This window comes from Ambystoma mexicanum, chromosome 1q, assembly GCF_040938575.1.
Source record: "Ambystoma mexicanum isolate Mex_15411 chromosome 1q, UKY_AmexF1_1, whole genome shotgun sequence".
NCBI lineage: Eukaryota > Metazoa > Chordata > Amphibia > Caudata > Ambystomatidae > Ambystoma > Ambystoma mexicanum.
Genome location: NC_090922.1, coordinates 1,187,066,869 through 1,187,089,161, shown reverse-complemented (window position 1 = coordinate 1,187,089,161; position 22,293 = coordinate 1,187,066,869). Strand labels below are relative to the sequence as shown.

Genomic DNA, 22,293 nt, shown 5'->3' with positions numbered 1-22,293 from the left:
GCATGTTCTCTGCACTAACTTTCCTTTAATCGATTTGTAGTCATGCTTTTATATTTGCTTGATCTCTTACCATAACATCATTGCTAAGGTCACAAAGTTTCCTAATCTCCCTCATGGTGGATTTACCTGCAGCAAGGTCTTAGCTGTACCAATGTGGGGGTCTAAATGATCTTATTGGCTTAAATCTGGGATGAGATCGTACCCTAGTTACCAGGTCATAAATGAAGTTCTGAATCCCATTCACATTAAAGTTAAGCATTTTCCATTCCAATATTGCGAATATTTGGTTCAGACCATCTAATTGCATTATCTGCAGAAGTAGTACTCGAGTGCAGCAAATGAGTAATCCGTAAAATATCAAAGTCCACCGTAAGGATGGACTGATCACTCCAGTTGTTTCTTAGCACTGAGTATGAGGAGCAACAATTAGTCAACCATTTGTCAGTGAAAATATAGTCCAGCATGGAAGAACTCCTCCCTCTGTACCAAGTATGCATTACTGTCCCATTAGTGACTGGATGACTAACCCATAAGGGGCTGCAGCCCAAGCGCCCCTGAAGCGAGACACCAGCCTTTTCCAGCTTGGCATTTAGAGTTTTGCTGAACAATGTCCGATTGCACAGATCCCAATCCAAGTCTTGGAAGAGACAGTGACATTAAAATCTCTACAATGACTCTACCCAAAGGATGTCTGGATGACCACATGGTGTTATACTCGCGCGCCACCTCCAAGCTCAGCAATTCCCTTATGCCAGTATATATTCACTAACAATAGATTTAGAGCTGAATCTGCAGAGCAAAGGGCCGCCCCCATAAGCACCAAACGGAAGTTCAAGGGGCACAGCAGTCATACCCAGGGCTGTCTCCACTGCAATTAGTCCTCCAGCCCTTGCTAGGCTTCGTCATTTGGGTAAACACTTGATGTTCTGTTAAAGGTATTTGTACCGCGCACCGTCACCAACGGAATTGGTCCTTAGGCGCTCTAGTGGATCTGTAAAAGATAAGGGGGGGTGGGTTAGTAAGGTGAAGAGGGAGTAGGATAGTGAGAGGAGTGGTGTTCTGTTGGCAGCTTCAACTCGGTATACACCGGATGCTGACCTTTGGTGCGGGTATTGGATCGGTGTCAGTCCGCGTGTGCTGTTGCTCCGGCATGTGGTGTTGCAGTGTTGTGAAGTGCGTGCGGCTTGTGGTGCGAGAGATGGTTGTGTGAGTTTTTGAGTGAGATAAGTATGCAGAGTTTGAGGTTATATTGGTTAGTGGGTTACCTGACCTTTAGCATGCTAACATTCACAGTATTGTCTAAGTGTGGCACTTGTTGGCCTTCACAATCCTATCTAGATGCGACGCAGGCCACTGTTCAGAATTCTATCTAGGTGTGGACATGCTAATAAGGGAGGTGAGAGAGTGGCAGAGGTGTTCTGGAGTAGTGATTGCTCTACTCCCCACCCATGCCACACTCACGTTTTTTTGTTGGTGTCTGTTAGCTGCTGGCTTCCTTGGCGTCCCCTGCGGACAACTGCAGACACATCTTGGGGCCGTCCTTTGCCTCGGGGTCCTTCGCCGCAGGGCTGCCCTTGGATGTCCTTGAAGTGGGGGTATGGGGACCAATCCGGATGGAGTGGGCGTGTTGGGAGGCGGGCAGAGGGGAACGAGGAAGTGGTGGGCTGGGGAGAGGGACCACGCGCCGAGTGCGCTATGGTGCTTGAAGCACCTTTGCAATCTTGAATTGCAGGGTTTGGGGAGGTGGGGGTCGGGAGACTGCTTACCTGTGGCCTGGGTCACTGCAAAATGTTTGTTTACATTTGTGACATCACTCGCAGCATAAGCTACATGACATCACATGCTGACAATATAAATAGCGGCCATCTTTCCCATGCCACAAGCTTTGCGGCTGAGAATTTGATAGACTCCACATCCATCTGGTATCTAATACCCAGGTAATACTCCATAATAAGGATCCAATACAATTAGAATATCATCCTTAAGATGCAAGACTTGGAACCACAATAGAGATCAATCAGTAGGAGACTAATTTAAGATGATACTTAACAGAATTCATTTTTCTGGGGGATAAGATCTTGTTGAATCCTTGAATTAACACTTTGAGAACTCATCACTTGGCCGGTTCACCTGTCCTCTGATTCAGGTAATCGCTGCTTAAGATATATATTTTTTAAACCTTCTTTAACCAAGATGGCCATCCAGCACTGGTCAGCCAAGTCTCCTGTAGGCATATACAGTTTGCCACTTTGAGGATTGCCATAGAAACAGGGTTAGTAAAAAGAGGACCCCCCCCCCCCCCAAGTGTTCCAAGATTTAAGACCTAAGGCTATCTCTCTGCTACCCGTACCCAATACTCTCAATGGGTTATGGGACTTGTTTCTGCCAAAGTGATGGAACCGCAGCCCAATCGATATCCGCCCCCCTCCCACATGCACCCCCCCCCCAAAAAATTGTCAATCCACCTTACCCACACTTCTGGCATCATTCCTATATGGGCGGACCGCAATGCATAACCCTTCTCGAGAGCCTAGGAATCCCCGCTCCTCCAACACAATAGGGCAAATCTCGAAGCCCAAAGCCTGTTGCCAGTCGTTGGGAGAGGACAAGCTCCTTCACCAAGCGTGAAATGAATACTTGTGTCCGGGTGGTTCCTATCCGGGAAGACCACTCTGTCGATGTTGGAGGAACAGAGTAGACCCAATGTTGGGATTTCAGCAAAAATCTGTAGAATGTTTGTTTGAGACAAACTGGAATATTAGGGCCAAGAGCACTCGACACTTAAGTTGGAACTCCCTTTTACCCTCTGAGGGTTCAGTCATCCTACCCCCACCAGTCTTGTTGCACTTATCCCATGGCACATCCTTCCTCTTGCATGCTGCAAGATACTATACAATTTGCGCCACTGTGAATTGACACATCTTGGATAAGAATCCAATGGCAATTGTGTGGTTGGTACAGGCAATCGTTGCAAAAGGTGTCCTACACCAGCCGCCAACGAAGGATAAAGATTTGATGGTACTTTTCTTATCTGTTTCCCACCGCCCCTGTCAGTATCTGAGATCCGACACCTAGAATTCGGGGTAGGACGTTATGAATCGGCATGGTTCACACCACTAATCGGGAGGCAAAACAATCGTAACAGGGATTCCCGTCTACCCACCAAGTTCCCTTCTCCACCCTCCATTTGATTACCACTCGAACAGGGTTTAGCTGCCTGATTACAAACTATAGGAGATGGGGTTAAAGGCTGAATTACTAATGAGGTAGGCAACAGAGATGAGACTTTACTCGTACCCTCCCGCTCACCACTCGGGTCGTTAGAGTTTATCACCCCATTCGAGGTCGACATACATGCAGGCACTAAGTCCAGAGGAACTGAGTCTATGTGGTTGAGTCAGTAGCAAGAACATTTGCTGTCACCGGTTCCAATGGGGTCGTCCTTCCAGTAACGGAGACATGCTTGTACGGAAGAAAGGGTTATAGTGAAGTCTTGAATTACTTTGCCGAGTCCCTTGCTGCAAAATATTTTTTAAGAAGCTCTCGTTGGGGTGGTTATTGGTCGGGGGCTTCTCGGCAGCAGCCCTAGAGCCCTCATTGGCAGCAGGCCTAGAGCCCTTATGCTCTATCGAGGGCAACATGGGCTCCACAGTCAAGTCTGTCATTGGAACATCTTTTATATAAGAGCAGGCTAGCTGAGGAACCCCATCTATAATAAAGCACTATTTTAGCACAGGAACAGTAAGGATAACTGAAACTGGTTCCATGACAAATTCTTTTGTATCTGAAATTTCAATTATTTCATCCGCTTCTGTAGGTTTCATATTTGACACCCAGGGACAGCTTCCAATAGGCCCAAACCATTGCCTATTGGGTGAAAGAGCCAGTAAAGTCCAATTTGCCATTCGCCTCAGATATCCAGGTATTTGTCGACTTTAACTCACTCCAGATATTATCATACAGTGAAACAAAGGAGCTCAATACCATATTTGTTAGTGCACGGTACAAATATCCTTTAACATTATCACCACCGGCACGGTCCCCTGGCGCTCTGGCAGTTCTGCAAAAAAGGCTGGTTTGAGGGTGGGAGGTGAGTTAGTGGGAATAAGCTTGAAAATTGCAAGGGAGCAGTGATTTGCTGTTGGCAGCCTCAACCCGGAAACTCTGTTGGCTGGGCTTGATTTTTTCCGGTCATGTCGTTGTGTGCTGTTGTGCGAGTCTGTGTGGTTTGTTTTGTTGCAGTGTTATGAAATTTGTGCGGATTGTTGTGTTCTTGTGGTTTTGTTTGGGTAGAGTTTGAGAGGTGTATGCAGAGGGGTGAAATTAGCGGTTTGGTTACTTGGGCGAATGCTAACAATCCGTTTCATTCAAGCGCGGCACATGCCGACCCCCACAATCCCATCAAGACGCGACGCCGGCTAATGCCCACAACCATGTCCAGGTGAGGCACATGCTAACACCCAAGCAAAAAATAAATGGGGAGATCCCAAATATCCACTCTTGAAACGAGGTGGACTCCTACCTTGGCTTTGGGAAGAGAAGACTTTCAAATATAGAGAAAGGTAGGAGAATGGAAAACGTGTCAACAGCTGCTCCCTTTTCAAAGAACTATAATCATTTAGACAAAAATATAAATTGTATTAAAGGTATCAAGATACAAATCTCATTAAATGGAGAGACACTGTGCATATAATACTTTTTCAGACACTCTAAAAAATACACAAATGTAACAATGACAAAATACATGTGCTAATACATCAATCTATATTTAAACCTTTGCTATGAATCCTTTGAGTTAGGTTTCTGATCTTTATGGATCTCTAAATACTTTTACACAATCGTGTTACTCCTAAATTGTAAACTAAGGCTTGATTTCCTAATGGCTGGTTATATCCAACTAACCAACGTAGTCCGAGCCAACAAAGCCCAGAGAAAATGGAGCTCCCCCACAGTCTTTGAGATTTTGTCGATAAGCTAATTAAGCAGTGAAGATTCATATGAGTGGACCAAAGACCTGTAGTTCACAGTCCGTTGTTTTAAGCAAAACAGCGTCCCATGTACAGCGTAGCAAACAAAATACACAGCTGATAATTGACCCAGATCAAACGTATCTATTTAATCCCTGCAGCCTCTCGGAAGTGCGATTCAGGTAGGCGTTAGATGATATCCGCTGTTGAGGTGTGCTCCCACTCAACCAATTACGGTCAGTGTACTGTAGCACCCAGCACCTTCCGGCCACGCCACAACCCTCCGACTCCAGACTGAACACTTAACGGACCGATTCGCAGTTGGGTCTGGCTAAGTTGGGAAGTTGAAGGCGGGGCTTGCCTAGCTCCGATGAACACTGAGAAAACCAAGTGTGTACTGCAAACTGAACACTTTACGGACCACTTTGCCATCCTTCAGATCTAAAGCACAGGTCCAATTTGCATGTCCAGATTCGGAAGCATGCACAAAGTCATCAATTCCTGTAGAGGGTGTTGCCCTACAGGCTTGGCGCTGCACCTTGAATCTTCACCAAGATGTCGGCTATGGCCTCCTTACTCAGACAGGGTAACGTCCATATATTTCCTTACCTCGTTGACTGGTTGGTTCGGCCCACCAGTTAATCTTATATCGTGCTCGCTTTTTGAGTTCTGCCCAATCTCCCGTTTCATTTTGGTCTGTCTGTGAACTTGGCAGACTTCCCTGATGCCTACCCGGAGGCTGACCTTCATTAGCTTGGTCTGTGCTTCTTGCCTTACTTTGCCTGGCCAGGGGTTTCCCCACGAAGTAGACGATACATGACCTATTTTGTCTTGTGCTTTTTTTCTTCTTTTGGGTCCAACTCCTCGAGCACTGCCTGATGGTTCCAGAGACCGCTGGGCTTTATAGCCTACTGCATTCTTCCTGTGGCCAATGCCAGGCTCAAGATGAGAAGGACCCAGCTTTATTTGGCCTCGGTCGGGTCTCAAGCAGGGCACCCATAGTAATCTGTGCTCCAGATCATGTTGTCTCTGCACCCTGATTTGAGGTGGTGGGGCGATTGCTCGAGCTCTGGTCGGGAGCCGTCAGCCCTGGACAACTAGAGTAGCACAATTTGTGAGATTTGGACCAATTGTGAGATTTGGACCAATTGTTACTTCACCTACATGTTCTGGAACTCCTGGCCATTTTCACCACCCTAAATGAGCACTCCGACCCCTGATCATCCAGAATTCTTGCGTTGAAGGCCTGAGCGACAATACCACTGCAATTTGTTTATCTAGACAAGTAGGGTGGGACCAGGTCACCAGAGTTCATAGCATTTGTGGCGACTATATGGGAATGGACCATTCTGCTGAATATAAATGAGAACTCGTGGTGCAGGACTTGTTTGCGAGGTGTGGTCTACTCTCGGTCTCAGTGCATTCCTTGACAACTCCTTGGTGCTTAAAGGTTGTCAGATCACATTAATCTTGACATTTCCATACCAGTGTTCTTTTCTAACCCTCCTTCAGAGGGGATAGGGGATAGCACAATCTGACAGGCTCCTTGTTCTTTATGTTGGCAACTCTATAGTAGGCACCTTCTAAAAGCTTGCATTACCTGCTGGATAAGTCTCTTGCTTCATTAAAAGCTACATGTACCAGGGTTTGCATCCTCCCTGGGCGGCGGGGGGGGGGGGTGTCTCATTCCGTGGAGCCAAGGCTGCCTTAGTCGCCTTTCAGAGACGCATTTCTTGTAAGGTCATTGTCAAAGCCACACGGGGGGGGCGGGGGGGGCGCTCACCCTCTGCTTTCTGTTGGCACTACTGCATGGACTAAAGTGGGCACTCGATTTGGACAAGCAGCCCAGCTTAAATTTTAGTTGGTGTAAGGACCACTGCCTTTCAATGCTTGCTAGTATCCCAACAATTACGAAGGAAGGTGTACCGGATGTAGGGGTCGGGGCTACTCTCTCCTCTCAGTAAGCCAATTGGACAACCGTGCTGGTTTTCTTTGTTGAGGAGATGAATTGAAAATCTGATTCACTGCCATATAATGATTTTGATTTCTTTGACTTTGCAGAGTAATTGTTACATTTTTGATAGAAGCCCCTACGCAGTCATTCCTCCATGGCATTTTTAAGATCTGTTTGGACATCTCTGCATATGTTGTCTGGTTGACATTCCTTCCTCGCCTGGAGTCTTGGGCATTGCATCTCGGGTGTGGAGTAACGCTGGGTAACATTCATGCCATTTGCTCGCAGTTTTCGAGGACGCCGTGAGTCACTGCTCTGATGTGTTGGGTATTTGGGAATTTGCTGCTTTGTGTAGTTCCATTTAGTTTTTTTGCCTTTCACGAAGCCTCGTATCAATATGTTTACACGTCAAAGTTCAGAATGGCTGCTGGACGTCTGTGTAATTGAATGTTCTCAACAGGTAATGGTGGTTGCGCTGCATGCTTACGGGGTTATCCGTACCCACTCGGCTCTGCTCCTTAGATCAATATCTGGAACTGTATAGTTCCGCATTCCTTTCTGTAAGTGTCAGTGGACAGTACAAGCCAAATCCAGTTGCAAAAATAACCCGTTGAGTCGGAGTTCCTGCTCTTTGATTTAGTTCAGAAGCAACATGTGGTGTAGTCTTTACTGTTGCGTGGTGGGTAAAAACTGGTGGTGGTAAAATTGTCTCCTGTTATGGATTTCAGCAGTTGTGCACGTCTTGTGTACCTGCAAAGCTTCATAATGCGCTTGAGCGGTCTTTATGCCCAACTTGGGTAAGGCAGGCCACTGGTGGTTGGGGTCACCTTCTGTGTTAACAGAAAATGCTGGGAACACCCTCACCACCCTAACTCCTCCTTGTCCGCACTCCCAATAAAACCTGCTACATTTCATCCTCCATGGCGCCATAGAGTGTGCAACAGAGGTAGGAGGGAAAAGGAATAGGATGTAGGGTTCGAAATTGCTGGGAGCTATTAGCTCCCGTTTGTACACGAGTAAAGCCTGGTTAGCTTGCCACCAAAAGCAGCTAGTATCTTTGACTCCTGGTGCCATACAAACATTTTGTGACATTAACTGTGTTTTGACAGTGCATAAATGTGTATTGGAGCAGAACTACAAGGCATTCATAGCTTGTCATCTGTAAATTGATAAGAAATTATAGCTTGCTTCTCATGTAAGCTGGATTTGTGGCACACTATGCCCTAGCTCCTCGTTCCCCAGGTGTAGCTCCTGCTCACTCGATGATTCTGGGTACCCAGGTGCTGCTTTTAGCTCCTGCTAACATCTAATTTCGTTCCCTGTCTGACTCATTATAACGAAGGCTCCCTGTTTTCAATTTTTACTGCTGTTTACATACAAGTAAACAGATATATATATATTTTTTTTTTACATTCGTGTTTGTGAGGGCCTATGCTTTTCTGATCACAAAATGTACAATAGTTGGTGTTGATCTGTATAACTTAGATGAAACGTAAATGCTGGTGTCTTACCCATATCTCACAGCTGTTGTGCCTTTCAGGCGTACGTCAGTGGTTAATGCAAACAAACCAAGTGGAATGAATAATTTTTTTTTTCTTCATAAACTTAGTTTTATTGGAGTTTATATCAAACAGATTACAGCTTATACATCCAAAATTAACCATCATAACATAGAAGCAGGTATTACAGTAAAATAGAGAATGCGGTTAAGATTCAGTGTTATATTGCAGCAAAATTCTTGCATTCCGTTCCATCAATAAGTAACTCCTCTTTACAGCGTCAACAAACATTGACTAATCTTCTCCCATTTTTTCCCCTCCCTCCCCCCACAAGACATTATACTCTACCGCCAAGAGATGTATTGTCTAGCAATTGGCGGATTGGTTGATAGGGGGCCTTGAGGCCTACCTTGTTCGGGAGGTCATTATGTTTCATTACCCATGGCACTGATATTTAGGTAGGCGTTGGTGAGCTATTCCGGGGATGTATTTGACAAACTCTAACCATAAGATGTCACATTGCATGGCTTTCCCATGTATAGATGCTGTGATTTTTTTTTTTTTTTTTTCTTTTTTCCATGATGCACATATTGGAGGCCACGTTAACCCATTCTTTTTCTGTGGGGGTAACTGGGGATTTCCATTTTATGGTCAATAGAGCCCTCGCAGCTAGTGGTGCAGCTTTGTCTGTGACCCTTCTCGACTCATCCTCGATTTTCTCGAGACCAAATAAGATCAGGTAGGGGTCCGCTGGATCCCGTCTAGATCCCTAATCCAACCTAGCACCTTGTTCCAGTAAATTGTGATCCGAGGACAACCCCACCACATGTGCCAGTAATCTGCCGTGGACCCATATCCCGGCCAACACATTGGACTAGACGACTGATACATCTTAGAGAGCCTGCGTGGGTCATATTGCCACCTATTTAACAGTTTGATCGAGTGCAACTTACACTGGCATGAGATCGAGGCTTTGGGCGCAATCCTACATATCTTATCCCATGTCTCCGGGTCGATATCCTCGCCCATGTCCCTTTCCCATTTTAGCCTAAGCGGTTCTTTTGAGCCCTTTCCAACTTCCATTAGTGTTTTATGCAAAACAGATATCAACCCTTTCGTTTCTGTCCTGGAGTCGAGTATGATTTCAAACGGGGTAAGTTCCCTGCTCAGCTTATCCTTCCATTCTGGTTTTGTCAAAACTCCCTTAATCTGCAGAAAGTGGAATGCTGACAGTGTGCCTATTCCGAGTGCCTCTTCTAGTTCAGGAAGCGTGATGGAGTCCTTCCTCAAGAGCTGTCCCACCTTCTCAACAAGCTTGAAACCTCTCCACATTAGGGATCTTGTTGTTAATGCCCGGTGACCAGAGGTGACTTAATGGTGATGGCCATGTGGTAATCTTCCCCATATCTCCGCCCTCCCGCCATATGTCCCATATGGTTGCGAACATCGGGTGAGCCTTTGATTTCTTTAGTACTCTTCTTCTAGGGGACCACAGCCATTCAGAGATTGTTGCTGGTGACAGATGATTGTCCATAGAGATCCACTGGGGCAATTTTTGGTTAGAGATGGGGGAATAAGGATTCGTAATAGAGCCGCCTCGTAATATTTATGGATGTCTGGGAGGCCCACTCCACCCTTGTCTGTCGGTAATGTCAAGTTGGAGTAAGCAATCCTGGTCCTTGTCCCTTGCCATAGGAATTTCAGAATCGCCTTCTTGACTTCTGTAAAGAATTGTCGTGGCATCTGAATGGGGAGCATTTGAAAGGGGTATAGAAATCTCGGGAGACAGGTAATTTTTATCTCGTTTAAACGCCCCAACCAGGATATGGTTAGGTTGTCCCAATCTGGCGAGGTCTGCGTGAAATTTTTGGAGAAGCGCTGGGAAATTGGCTTCATATAAATCTTTTAGCGACCTTGTGACCTATATTCCTAAGTACTTCATTTTTTCATGTTCAATCCTAAGGCCCAGGGGATGGTATCTTTCAGTGTTTGCTTCCAATGAGCCCTGTAAGGGGAAAAGTGTGGACTTCGATTTGTTAACCTTGAACCCGGATACATGGCCGTATTCATCCAGGAGGTACAATGCTCTGGGAATGGATGTGGTGGGGTTCGTCACATGGAGAAGTAGGTCATCGGCATACAGCGCTACTTTAAATTCCTCTTCCCCTAGACGCATGCCTGTTCGGTATCCTGTCGTAATACCGCGTTTCAGCTCGAACCATCTCGAGTACTCCCCGTTAAGACACTGAGGCTTTTGGAGGGGTGTAAACTGCTTTTATCACCCTTCTAAGTTTCGGTCCTATTACCACGGCACGGACGACTGCGGCAAGGAAACCCCATTCCACTCTATCGAAGGCTTTTTCAGCGTCGACGGAGAGTAAAGCGGGATCATTGCACATGGTTTGGGAGGCCTCGATCAAATGGAGAGTCTTTCTCATGGTGTCTGCACCCTGTCGTCCAATTTTGAACCCTACCTGGTCGGGGTGGACAAGATGGGGCATTTGGACCTCTAACTTGGTTGCCAGGACTTGTGTGTAAATTTTTGCATCAAGATTGAGCAAGGATATGGGGTGGTATGATCCGCAACCCGTGGGGTCTCTGCCTTCCTTGGGAATGACCGATATGAGTGCTCGGTCGAAGGAGTCCGGGACAGTCCCTGTGTCAAGGATATTGTTCAATAGGGTGGTCAGGAATGGCGCTAGGAGGGCACAAAATGTTTTGTAGAAGCCGGCAGTGAAACCATCTTCACCAGGGGACTTGCCCAATGTGAGTCGTTTGATCGCCTCGTGTATTTCGTCCTCCGTTATGGGGGATTCTAGATGGGCCGAGTCAGCGCTTGCAACTTTTGGAAGGGCAATGCTGGTGAGGTAATTGTCTATCTCCTGTGAGTGTGGGTCTACTTCTGATACTTCTGAAGTATATAGTGACTATAGAAATTTGCGAACAGTTCTGGGATGGAGGATGTATGTTGCGCTTGGTCAGGGGTTGGATCCGTGATCTTTTTCACCCTACGTTCTGCCCGTTGGAGCCTAAGTCTAGCCGCTAGCAGCACATCTGCCTTATCTCCCTTTTCATAGAATTTCTGCTTCAATAAATGTAGTTTACATGCCATCTGGCCATGCTCTAGGTGGCGGTGTTCTTCCCGTTTTTTCCTAGCCTCTTGAATCTTATCGGGGTCTATGGTGTCCCCCACCCTAGCCTCTCTATCAAGTTGACATATTTCACTCTGGAGCTTATTCTAGATAAGGGCTCTCTCCCTTTTCTTCCGAGCCCCCTCCTGTATGAGGATCCCCCTCCAGGTTGCTTTGGCCGCCTCCCACACACTCTGCTCAGAGACCGCCCCAGTATTGTTGGCTTTAAAGTATTCTATGATCTCTGTTTCGAGTTCTTCTTTGAAAACGGGGTCTCTCCACAGGGCCTCATTACATCTCCACTTCCCACCCTTAATTGATAGATGTTCCCATTGTGTATCAACTGTAACCATGTCATGGTCGGACCATGTTGTTGGAGTAATCCCCGAATGCGTGGTGGTGTCGTTCAGCTCTCGTGAAAGGTAGATGTAATCTATGCGGGTAAAAGTGTTTTGTGGGGGTGAATAAAATGTATACCCTCTTTCATCAGGATGCATCGCCCGCCATGTGTCTACCAGCGCATATACCTGCATCATGTTTACAAAGTCACTGCGTTCCCCTCTCACAGGAACTTCAACTCCCGGGTGCCCCGCTTTCTGGTCCAGGTCGTGATCTGCCCACAAGTTGAAGTCCAAGCCTAGTATAAGGTGGCCGGTGGCCTCCAACATTATTTTGGGGACAGTTTTAGAGAGGAATCGGAGCTGTCCTACATTGGGGAAGTAGATTGTGGCAATCGTTACTTCCACCTTCCCAATAGTCCCCACACTAGTAAGGTTCGCCCTTCTGCATCGACCAGGTCTTGGAGACAAGAAAATCAAGTCCCTTTCTGATAAGGATTCCCACTCCCCCTTTACGCAGTGCCCCCGAGTCCCAAAACTCCATGCCAAAACGTTTCCCCAGAATGGACCTCTCTTCCCCCTTCATATATTTTGTTTCCTGTAAGAGTAAAATATCAATATTAGCCCTTCGAAATTCCCGTAGCACTAACGACCTCTTAGTAGGTGAGTTAAGGCCTTTGACAGTAAGCGGCCTGACTTTCAAGGGGCCTTGTGTGTTACCATCAGAGGTGGCCATCAGTATATGACAGTACAATATTCACAACAATGCATTGCCATACCTTGTGTTTCGAGCCCACAACCAATATTAGTGTGTTTCCCATCTCAGCAGCGAGTAAAAGTTCTATAACAGTTCCACCTTCCCCCTTGTCTTGCATATCCCTCCCTCCCTCTCCTTCCCACGCACCCCCTCCCCTCCATGTGTCGGTGTCCGAGCAGGTCCAGTTAGATTCACTGAACTAGCTCCGAACCACCAGTAGGGACCATCGTTGCGCGGTCCTTTAATTATCAATGAACACTACATAGGTCTGAGCCCCTCCCAACCCCCCGTCAACCGCTACTTACAACCATCGAATATAACTTTTGTGTTGGGCTGAAAACGGCCCATGTCTCGAACATACTCAGTGTCAACGAAGTCGGCGTTAGTCCAGTTCACTTGTCCCCCTCCAGGGAGCTGTTACCTCTCTGAAATTTTCTCGACCCTTTGACTCTCTGCCTCTTAGGTCCTTGGAGTTTCCATTCTCTCCCTTTTTGTTTCTCGGGTTATTTCCTTCCCTCGTTCGCGGGGATCAACAAGTTCGGCTATGCAGGCCTTTATTTCCCTCTGACCGTAGTCTGATTCTCGTGCCTTCGTTTTCAAAGGAGAGTGCCAATGTCATGGCAGACAGGTCTTGATATATGGTGACCTGGGCACCGTTGAGGGTGATCACGCCTCCACGCCTTGCCTTCTCGAGAATCTTTGCTTTGTCCTGGTATCTATGGAAGCGAGCGAGGACTGATCTCGGGCCTCCAGTGGGCCACCCGCTCTGTGGATCTGTTCGGTTCTCGGTTCGTCAATCTCATCTGCCGCTAAGATTTTGATATCATCATGAAGTGTTGCCTTGAGGCTCTCCTCTGTCTCTCCATCCTGTTCCGGGATCTCAAAAAAACGTAAATTGTTTCGCCTCTCCCGGTTTTCCAAATCATCCATCTTTAGCCTGTATTCCTCTTCCCGCTGTTCAAGATCCGCGATTCTGTGTTCGAGCTTTATTTTCATAGTATCTATGGAGGTTTGGTGGTTTTCTACCCCCTCCAACCTGTCCTCCATCTTATCCATGCGTTGGGTGATTTTATCAATCTTGCCGCCAGTGTTGGCCCCCATATTCTTTATCTCCGTCAGGAGGGCTGCTATGTCACCTTTCGTGGCTGCTGTCTCTCCATGTGCCACAGATTACGTTGCCATCGTGGGGGCGATGTGTGGGTGGAAGGAGTTTAAGCGTAACTGGCTAGCTTTATTTTGGCCTGCATATACGTAGGTGCTTCACCTCGGTGTCCCGGGTTTCGGCAGGCGCAGGAGGGACGTGTGGGCTTCACCCTCAGACTGCTCTATGACCCCACGCAGTTTTTGGTCGTCTGCCAGCGGCAATGCGCTCGCCCAGTAGGAGGGATAAGTTGGCGACACCCTCCAGCAGTTAATCTTCGGAATTTGCTGGATCCCTGGTGCAGGAGCAAGGTTGAAAGATGTCTCCCTGGTCTCAACTCCGATCGATACCGTGGACCTGAGGAGGCACACGCCCCTGTTTCGGGGGCCCTACCCTCAGTCCGAAGGATCCGTGCCCTGTGCACTGGGAGGGGCAGATGCTATGCGGGGCCCGGGAGGCTGTTTGTCCATAAGGAGGGGGGGGGGTGTTGGTAAAAGACTGTGCGATGTTGGGGTTCACCTCGCCCTGTGTATCTCCATTTTGCACGTGACAATGTGCGCTGTAGGTACTCGGGAAAAGTTGTGGTAACCCTGGAGTGCACCCCTTGGTGTTAGAGGTCCGGGCGTAGGGGCACTTGGTTGATATGTCTCACCCCTGCCCTAGTGGGTTGATCGCTCGTCTGTCATCGCTATGGGCTGTTGCCCAGATGAGGTTTCAAGGGGGGAGGCAGCAGGCCCCAAAGTCGAGCCCTCTAGCTGGTGGCTAGGACTGAGGGGGACCAGGCACCATAGGCTGTGCTTCTCAAGTGGGCGGATGTCCTGGAGTCAGGCGGCCACGCGCTGCGGTGTGCAGGGCTCCCAAGGTGGGGGGTTCCTAAAATCATGGGGGCCCAGCTTGACCCCACGCGTCTTTCGTGTGCGCCAGGGTACGCATCCACGCCGCGCAGAACGTTCGTCGTGGAGGCCCACCACTACGCGAGCCCAGCTAGTTCCTCTGAGAGCTGGGGCCCTGCATACAAGCCGCGGCGCTCAGATGCACCGCGGTTGCGTGAGACAGCGTGGGCTGTGCAGGGTTGGAGGCGCAGCTTACCTCTTGGTTGGGCCTTCAGCGTTTTCCAATAGTCCGCGGGCCCGAGGGCGCGGCTGGAGGGTTCACGCCGTGGGTCGAGTGGGGGCACTGCAAGGGAGCAGCTCTGTGGGTCGGAGTGGGGGGCGCATTGGACAGCGCCACACAGGCTGCGCATCACTCTCCCGATGGGCCTGTTCGCTGACCCGGCCCGGCCGATTACGATTTCGCGCTGTCTGGTGAAGAACTTCACCTGAAGTTTAATCGGGCTTCCCGGGTCCGATTTCGATCGGATTTTCTCCAGGGAGGTGCAGGAGTATTCCAACGCACGATGCTCCGCTCTTTTAACCGTGGGGGGGGGTCACGAGGTGGGGGCTCAGGTCACCTCGCAGACCTACGGGGACGGAGCTCACATGGAAGAGGACATCTGTGTGCCCCCTGGTGGCCAGTCTCAAGAATTTATTTTTATTTGCTGTGGTTTAAATGTCTGCAGACATGTGGCTCAAGCAAGCAGCAATTTCGGGGGCAGCCAAATACTGTAAGATGTGCAAACATCCATCGTCATATAGGGTCCATTAGCACAGACCATCGCCAACGTACTTTTTTCATTTCAATATATGTAGAAAAATACTGGTTGCAAATAACGTTGATTAATACCGATACAATTTACCACAACATAAATATGGATTAATAGAGAAATATCCCAAAAATAAGCACCATAAAAGATCCCTAATTAGAACTTAGATTTAGGGCATTAGCATAGGAAAACCACCTGACCCAATCCCACCAGGCTTGTAAAACCGATGCAGCGCAAAAACAAATGTCTGAAATCCCCTGCAACAAAAGACTTGTGAACCATGTCACTTCAAAATGTTGTTGGTGTTGAGCAAGCGCCATTAAGGAGCTGCAGGGGTTGGGGGTGGGAGGGGCAGTGATGTACAGTTTATCAATCAGATGAGCGGGTCTGCCAACTACCCATGTAACCAGTATCCAGTACTGTCGCTGTGAAAATGGCCGCCAGGTGGCAACCATTTCCTAAAAATGCACCCACCAGACAATCAAACACTTTCCTCAAATATTCTAGGATTAGAGGTTATATATAATTATACCCCTCCTAGAATATTTGGGGAAAGAATTTTAGGGGTCGGGGGGAAAAACAGTAGCCGATCTGTCAACTTTTTCACTGCAACTTTATCACATGGAACCATACAACCATCCTATTTTCCTTATCCCCCTGTATTGGATTTCCCACATCTCATTCCTCTCTGTGCTGGCCGTTTTCCCACCACATGATCACATTTAAGCTGCCAGTACTCCACCAAACTCTAGTTTAGCCGCTACTGCCTACTTTATGTCCCCAGGGCTTTGTAGGCTCTTGGCACTCGTTCTTCTGGTCCATAGGGGGACATCCTCTTGGTCCACTGCATAAAGTGTGAGCAAGATTAGGCTACCAGCATACTTTCAGTGATTGAGGACATGAATAGCAGCAACTTGACCAACCAGCTCGAATCGCAACTAGTCCGCAAGAGAGGACCCGCAAACAATCATTCTCTTGTCATGCATACAGCCTCTGGAACTCGATCCCAGTATCGACTTGGAATGCCCCCACATTTCTCTAATTTTCAAATACCTCAAAACATGGCCTTTTCAACGGCAACTGATTATGTACTAATAAAATGGACGCACAGAACGCAACTCGCAGTACTGCGCTATTGTTACAGATGCAGCCCAAACGCTGGCTGCCCAAACCTTTTACAGCGCTCTGCGCATTAAACACCATAATAATGGCATGAATAGCTGTGGGCATTCATTCAGAGTCTACATGGCTTGTTAGCAGAGTAGTATTTGGCATTTGAATCGTTTTCGTGATTTTCTGTTCGTCTGCAAATGATTTGGAATCATTTCATATTTAGGGTCCAATGTCTTATCTAAACTTTGTTTAACTTCCAGGAAAATATTTCTTCCAAATGGGGAATTTGTATTCACTTAACTCCTTTTTAAAGTTTTATTCACGAAGTTGGTGGTGGAATGAACCTGGTTTCCCTTCTTATTCTTTTAACAGCATGTACCTGAATTGTAATGTTTAAAACTCCCACACCAATCTGTGCTCGATAGATGGGCAATTTGTAGATCGCTTGTGTTATTGAAGGCGAAGTATGAATTGAAGTGAAGATTAACTCCAAACCTTGTGATTAATGCTTTTTTTCTCTTTCAGTGATTCTCCTTTGCCTGTAACATCTCGTGTCTGTTTTGTAAAGTTCCTTGAGGCTGATTCCGCAGTTGTCGCACAGCATCTGACAAATACAGTGTTCGTTGACCGAGCTTTGATTGTCGTTCCATATGCAGAAGGTTTGTACATTGTTTGGTCTTTTTGGCTGGTGTTTGCTGCTAAAATGTTGTTTATTTGGCATGACTGTTTACTGCGTCGTAGAACAAAGAGCCTACACGTCTAAAACGTTATTATACCCTTGGTATTCTGTGGTTTCGGCATACATTACTCTTAGTCCCAAGATTGGGTTTTCTAATACATAAATAGCTTTTCATTTAAAATAATTGCATCTATGGATGCAAGGCAGTGTGGTTTGGCATTTTTAATGCTGCACAGTGTAATGAATGATTACTGTTTTTGATATTGAACTGTTGGCTTTAAACTATTTCCTGATTTTACTGGTTTGAGATATTTCTCAGCAGATCTTCCTTTAAAATATCTAATTATGTAAAATGTAAGAACACACTATTCAAATGACTTGCCAAATATTACACTATGCTTAATACAATGGATATTAGTGTTATTGTCATTCTATTTGTGAAAACCGCTTAGACGAAATTTCCAGTCTACCAAGGGTTTGAATGATTGACGTTAACGCACAAAAGGTGTCAAATGGGCACTGTGGTATTACCCTTCAGTTTTCTGCAGCCATGCTATATTTCCTAGAATTTAACTAAATATTAAACTTTTCTGTTTGTGTGTGTGATTTTTGTAGTGGAGAAGGCAAATGCAAAGCCCTTCCAGATGACCGAAAAACTGTGGGTCCTCTGCAGCTACAGAGGATTCTAGGCATAAACTAAAGGCCAACAGGCACTCGAACCCTGGTGTAACACATTTTTTTTCGTAAATCTCGGGAGTTTTTATTATTTTGAAAAACTATGTAAGACTGTTGTTCACAATTTGTTTAATATGCCCAAGGGAGCAGCTATCTTGATTACACTTGTACCTAAATTTAATAACTACACGCTAGGACACCAGTTATATTAAATGTGCTGTTGCCTGAATGATTAAGATAAAACGTCAAGTGCACTATACACATTTACACATTTGGGCTGAAGCACGCACTTTTTATGAAACATGATTTGGTTCATACTTGAGCTCGTCTGTAGCGTATCTTACTCTGTGAAGACCAGTCCATGAGTTGGCATATTGGAATCCATCCTAAATTGTATATTTTTATAAGCCATGAGTAATTTTGCAATGATTTTTAAACTCTGTTCAATTTGATGCCGCCTTGCCTTAAATGGAGATGGCATATATCTCTGAACAGTGTTTACAGCAACTGTACTAGCTAATTTTAACTAATCGACATACTCCAAAAGAAGCTGGGATGCTCAGTTTTTTACTTCTGGGGTGGGATGTCCAATCCTTTTTTACTATAGTGTTTCGACTAATCCTGAACGTATATGCAAATACTAGAAATCACCTAAAGTTGCTGTGCCATCCTTTTCATTTTAAGTAAAGGTGTAAACTGGATCAAACTAACTCAGAATCTCCACTTAAATAATTATTAAACAAACGAAACACCAATATTTACTAATAAATCCCCAGAGTTTGGTTGACGAAATAGGGTTGATGAAATGTGCCCTTAACTTAGCATGTCAATGGACACATAAAGAAAAATACTATTTAATACATTTCATTGGATGTCGGTGACTTGCAACAAATGTCTACACTCAATTCAATTTGCAAACGTCATGGTCCATAAGCATATAGTGGGGTGTCTCTTAATTTGGAGTAGAAGACATTGGTAGGTCTATTTCTTGCTTTCTGTGCTGCTGCTTTACAAAACCTCTACAAGGAAAACAATATTTTTGCATATAATGCCCATAGATGCTCATCTCGTTAGTGATGGATAATGTTTTCTAAATTATTTGTCAACAGTCCTAGTACTTAAAACTGTTAGATGTTTTGTGTCTTATCACTGCTCCAAATTTGGAATTGGATGGAGTTGACTGTGTAGACCAATGTTTGGTGCAGTGCAAGTCGTGTGAACCTATTCTGGTGGCTGTCTTGCTCTTTGCTTGCTTTTCTTTGTTGCCTGAATTTTAATTAACTGAATATTTATCTTTGACTAACGGGCTACTATTAGTTAACGGGCTACTATTAGTAACTAACTCATCACGAGAGAAGCGTGAAGGACATCAATGTGGACTCTTTCTCTTGGTTCATGGTGTTACACACTGATGGTGGGAAATGTTTTATAATGGCTTTGTAATGTCGATTGTGTCTCATTTCATCATTTAGACATAAGCTATGATTTCCATTATCGTTACCCATCACTAAAGGTTCCATTATCCAAAAGGTTCTCCTCAAAGATTGCCCTTCTGCGATCCTTGCACCCGGCTGAGCTACCAATCTGGCTGCTCGGATCCTGGACAATTCCCCCCCCCGGGGCATTCCTGCATTCAGAGATTTTTGTTTGATTCCTTAGCCTCTTGACAACTTGTCTTCTGGCCACCTCCGCCCTCACAGACACTGACCATCCTTTCCCACTGTTTTACAGTCCCCACCCCCACATTGTGCCAACACCATGGCGCACCTGTATGCAGTTTCCGTGAGGCCATACTGGTTGCAGTATTGTAGCTTTTGTGAGAATTAAAGTTGAGCGTAATGCGTAGCATTTTCTGTGCTCATGTCACCCCCCAAACCCTACACCCTGAACAAAATAAATCCCCTTTGCGTCCCGGACGTTAGACCAGTGTTGTAATAGCCATAATGGCGAGTTTGGTGGACTTTGCAATGTGGTGATGGCCTGCTGCCCTTTTTAAAGTATCCATCTGTGCTCTCTGGTGTAATAACTTGGGCAGTCGGCCATTACCACCCGGATCGGCCTACCAATTTTCGAAATGGTACATTACTTCAGCTTCTGCATTTCCTGGGCAACTATCTTACTACTTGGCCTCGTTCATCAGCGGGAGGTGGACCCACCACAGAGCCTCTCTGTTGTTGAAACTGACCTGTTTTGAGTTTAAAGTAGGAAGCCGGCAGAATTACAATATTCATTGTAATCCAATATATGGTACAAGCCTAATATTGTCTGGATTTGGCAGGTATCTAGGTGTTTTGGTTAATGTTTGTTTCTTTTGTCTGTTTCTTTCTTTTGTTTCTACACATTCATGCAGTATTTCATGGTTCTAACAAAGCAGATGTTAAAAAAAAGTTGAAGCATGGAAATTAACTGGTGAGGGGCCTCAATGCTTTTTAAAATTTTAGTTTTATTAAACGCCTTTTTAAAACAAAATCCAAATCAGATGCATGATTTCAATGGGTACTTATCTCCAGATGCTGTCTCCAGCCGAGTACTAGAAGATTTATATTTTGAGTTCCATTTGCTATAGTAAATATAATTTTAAGATCCTCATCTGAGACAGATTATGCATGCATAACAAATATCCCCCGAGTCTCATTGGGTTTGTTATTGAGTTAAATGACATAGAAAAACCCAACATGGAAATTGACCCCACCCTACCCTTCTCCTTACGTTTTGCCCTTGCTATCAAAATTGCTGACATCGCAGTGACCCAAGCAAAATAACGGTGCTGTGTATTATTACATTTGTTTATATTATCAGCAGATCTCAGTTTAGGTGGAAGGAACCATTACCTTTATTTAACAGTGGTTTTTCTTTTTTGTTGTTGTGTTTTACAGTTCTTTTCCCTGGTTCAGCCTGAACTATATACCAGGCCCTGCTGAAAAAACCACCCAACAGTTTTCTTCTCCAGCTTATCCAGTTTCTCTTAAGTGCCCTGTACATATTGTATGTTTTACGATGAGATGCAGTTTTCTTAATATGTATTCAAAAAAATACAATGGGGATTTTGCAAAATTATAGTTGCATTATTTTCTTGGGGCTTGGGCACATTAACTGGTTATTTAGTTCAAATAGGGATTTTGCACCAGATTAGAATTTTGATTGTGTCTTTTTCAATAGGACTCTTGTTTAGATTCGTTTTTCATATGCTGTTAGAAGTTGTTGGCTTCTGTTACCGTCGGACTTGCTATGGGATTTTGGGCCACATTTTGCTTTTGGAAATGGCAGCTATTAAAAACCTGCTTGATAGATTAGACCTTGCACACGTTGAAACTCGGAGTTTTACTGCACAGGTAAGGAGTGTGCCTTAATTTGTGCACAAAGTCTGTAACCACAGATCTGCTGATACTGAGGCGCCCATCAGGTGAAGCCTTACCAGTAATTCCAGATATTTTTTTTTTTTTTTTTTATACATCGTTTGTGTGGTAGGTTTGAAAGAAAACAGAATTGTTCCATATTATTAACCCCTAAATGCAACTTTTTTTGTCTTGTGTATCTTGATTTTTCTGTGTGCTTTATAGTGAAGCAGCCGGCACGAGTCGTTGTTCATAAAACAGCTTTTGAAAGTTGAGAGCACACCACTGGAGAACCGACTGTGCTTGCTTACGTTTGGTTCATGACTTAAAAATCGAGTACAGGTGATGAAATGTTGGCAGTGTTCACAAAAGTAGTGTGTTTTGTGCAATTTATTTTCACTAGACACTTAACCAGTAGTCGAGGAAAAAGGATAGCGATCTTCACACTTTGACATTTCATTCTGATATAAACATTAATGGTAGTTATAAGAAATGGAGGAATTATTTTTTGTTTGTTTGAGCCATAAGTTATTTCAACTGCCTCAGGTGGCCCTTGTGTTTCCAGGGACTTATATTCTGGGTGTATTTGTGTTTTCGCTCTTGAAAAGGGATGCATTCTAATGCACTTTCTTTTCCCTGCAGGAGTTATTCCTGATGAGGCGAAGGCGTTGTCTCTACTGGCACCGGCAAATGCAGTGGCAGGACTTCTGCCTGGAGGAGGGCTCTTACCTACTCCAAATCCTCTTGCTCAGGTAGGTTGTAAATTACATGGTAGATAGTAGAACCATTCTGCTTTGCTTTATAAACCTTATTTCGTAGAAGTCCGATTGTTTGGTCATTTGTGACCAGCAGCTCACCAAAACAATTGTTGTTCCATGCTTGACTCTAAGACTCATAGCCCACTTAAATTAGGATTGATCTGATTTAGAGTACATTCTGTTAATCCACTTTCAATTATCTGTACACATACAGGTATGAATTAATATGTTGACTATTTGTTTTACAAGAAAAACTTGGAAATGGGTCACTCTTCTTGGTTCTGCATGTTAATCCTGATCTACT

At 45.4% G+C, this 22,293-nt stretch overlaps 1 protein-coding gene across 6 annotated transcripts in view; it reads left to right on the top strand.

Annotated features, from left to right (window-relative positions):
* The window catches only part of SRSF11 (serine and arginine rich splicing factor 11), a 285,307-nt gene that overhangs the window by 55,468 nt on the left and 207,546 nt on the right, over positions 1-22,293 (top strand). For all 6 annotated transcript variants that reach the window (XM_069641924.1, XM_069641922.1, XM_069641919.1 and 3 more), the window contains exons 2-3: positions 17,068-17,201; positions 21,874-21,983. In XM_069641924.1, the coding sequence (XP_069498025.1) occupies positions 17,068-17,201; positions 21,874-21,983 (244 nt within the window). The remainder of the gene's footprint in view (positions 1-17,067; positions 17,202-21,873; positions 21,984-22,293) is intronic.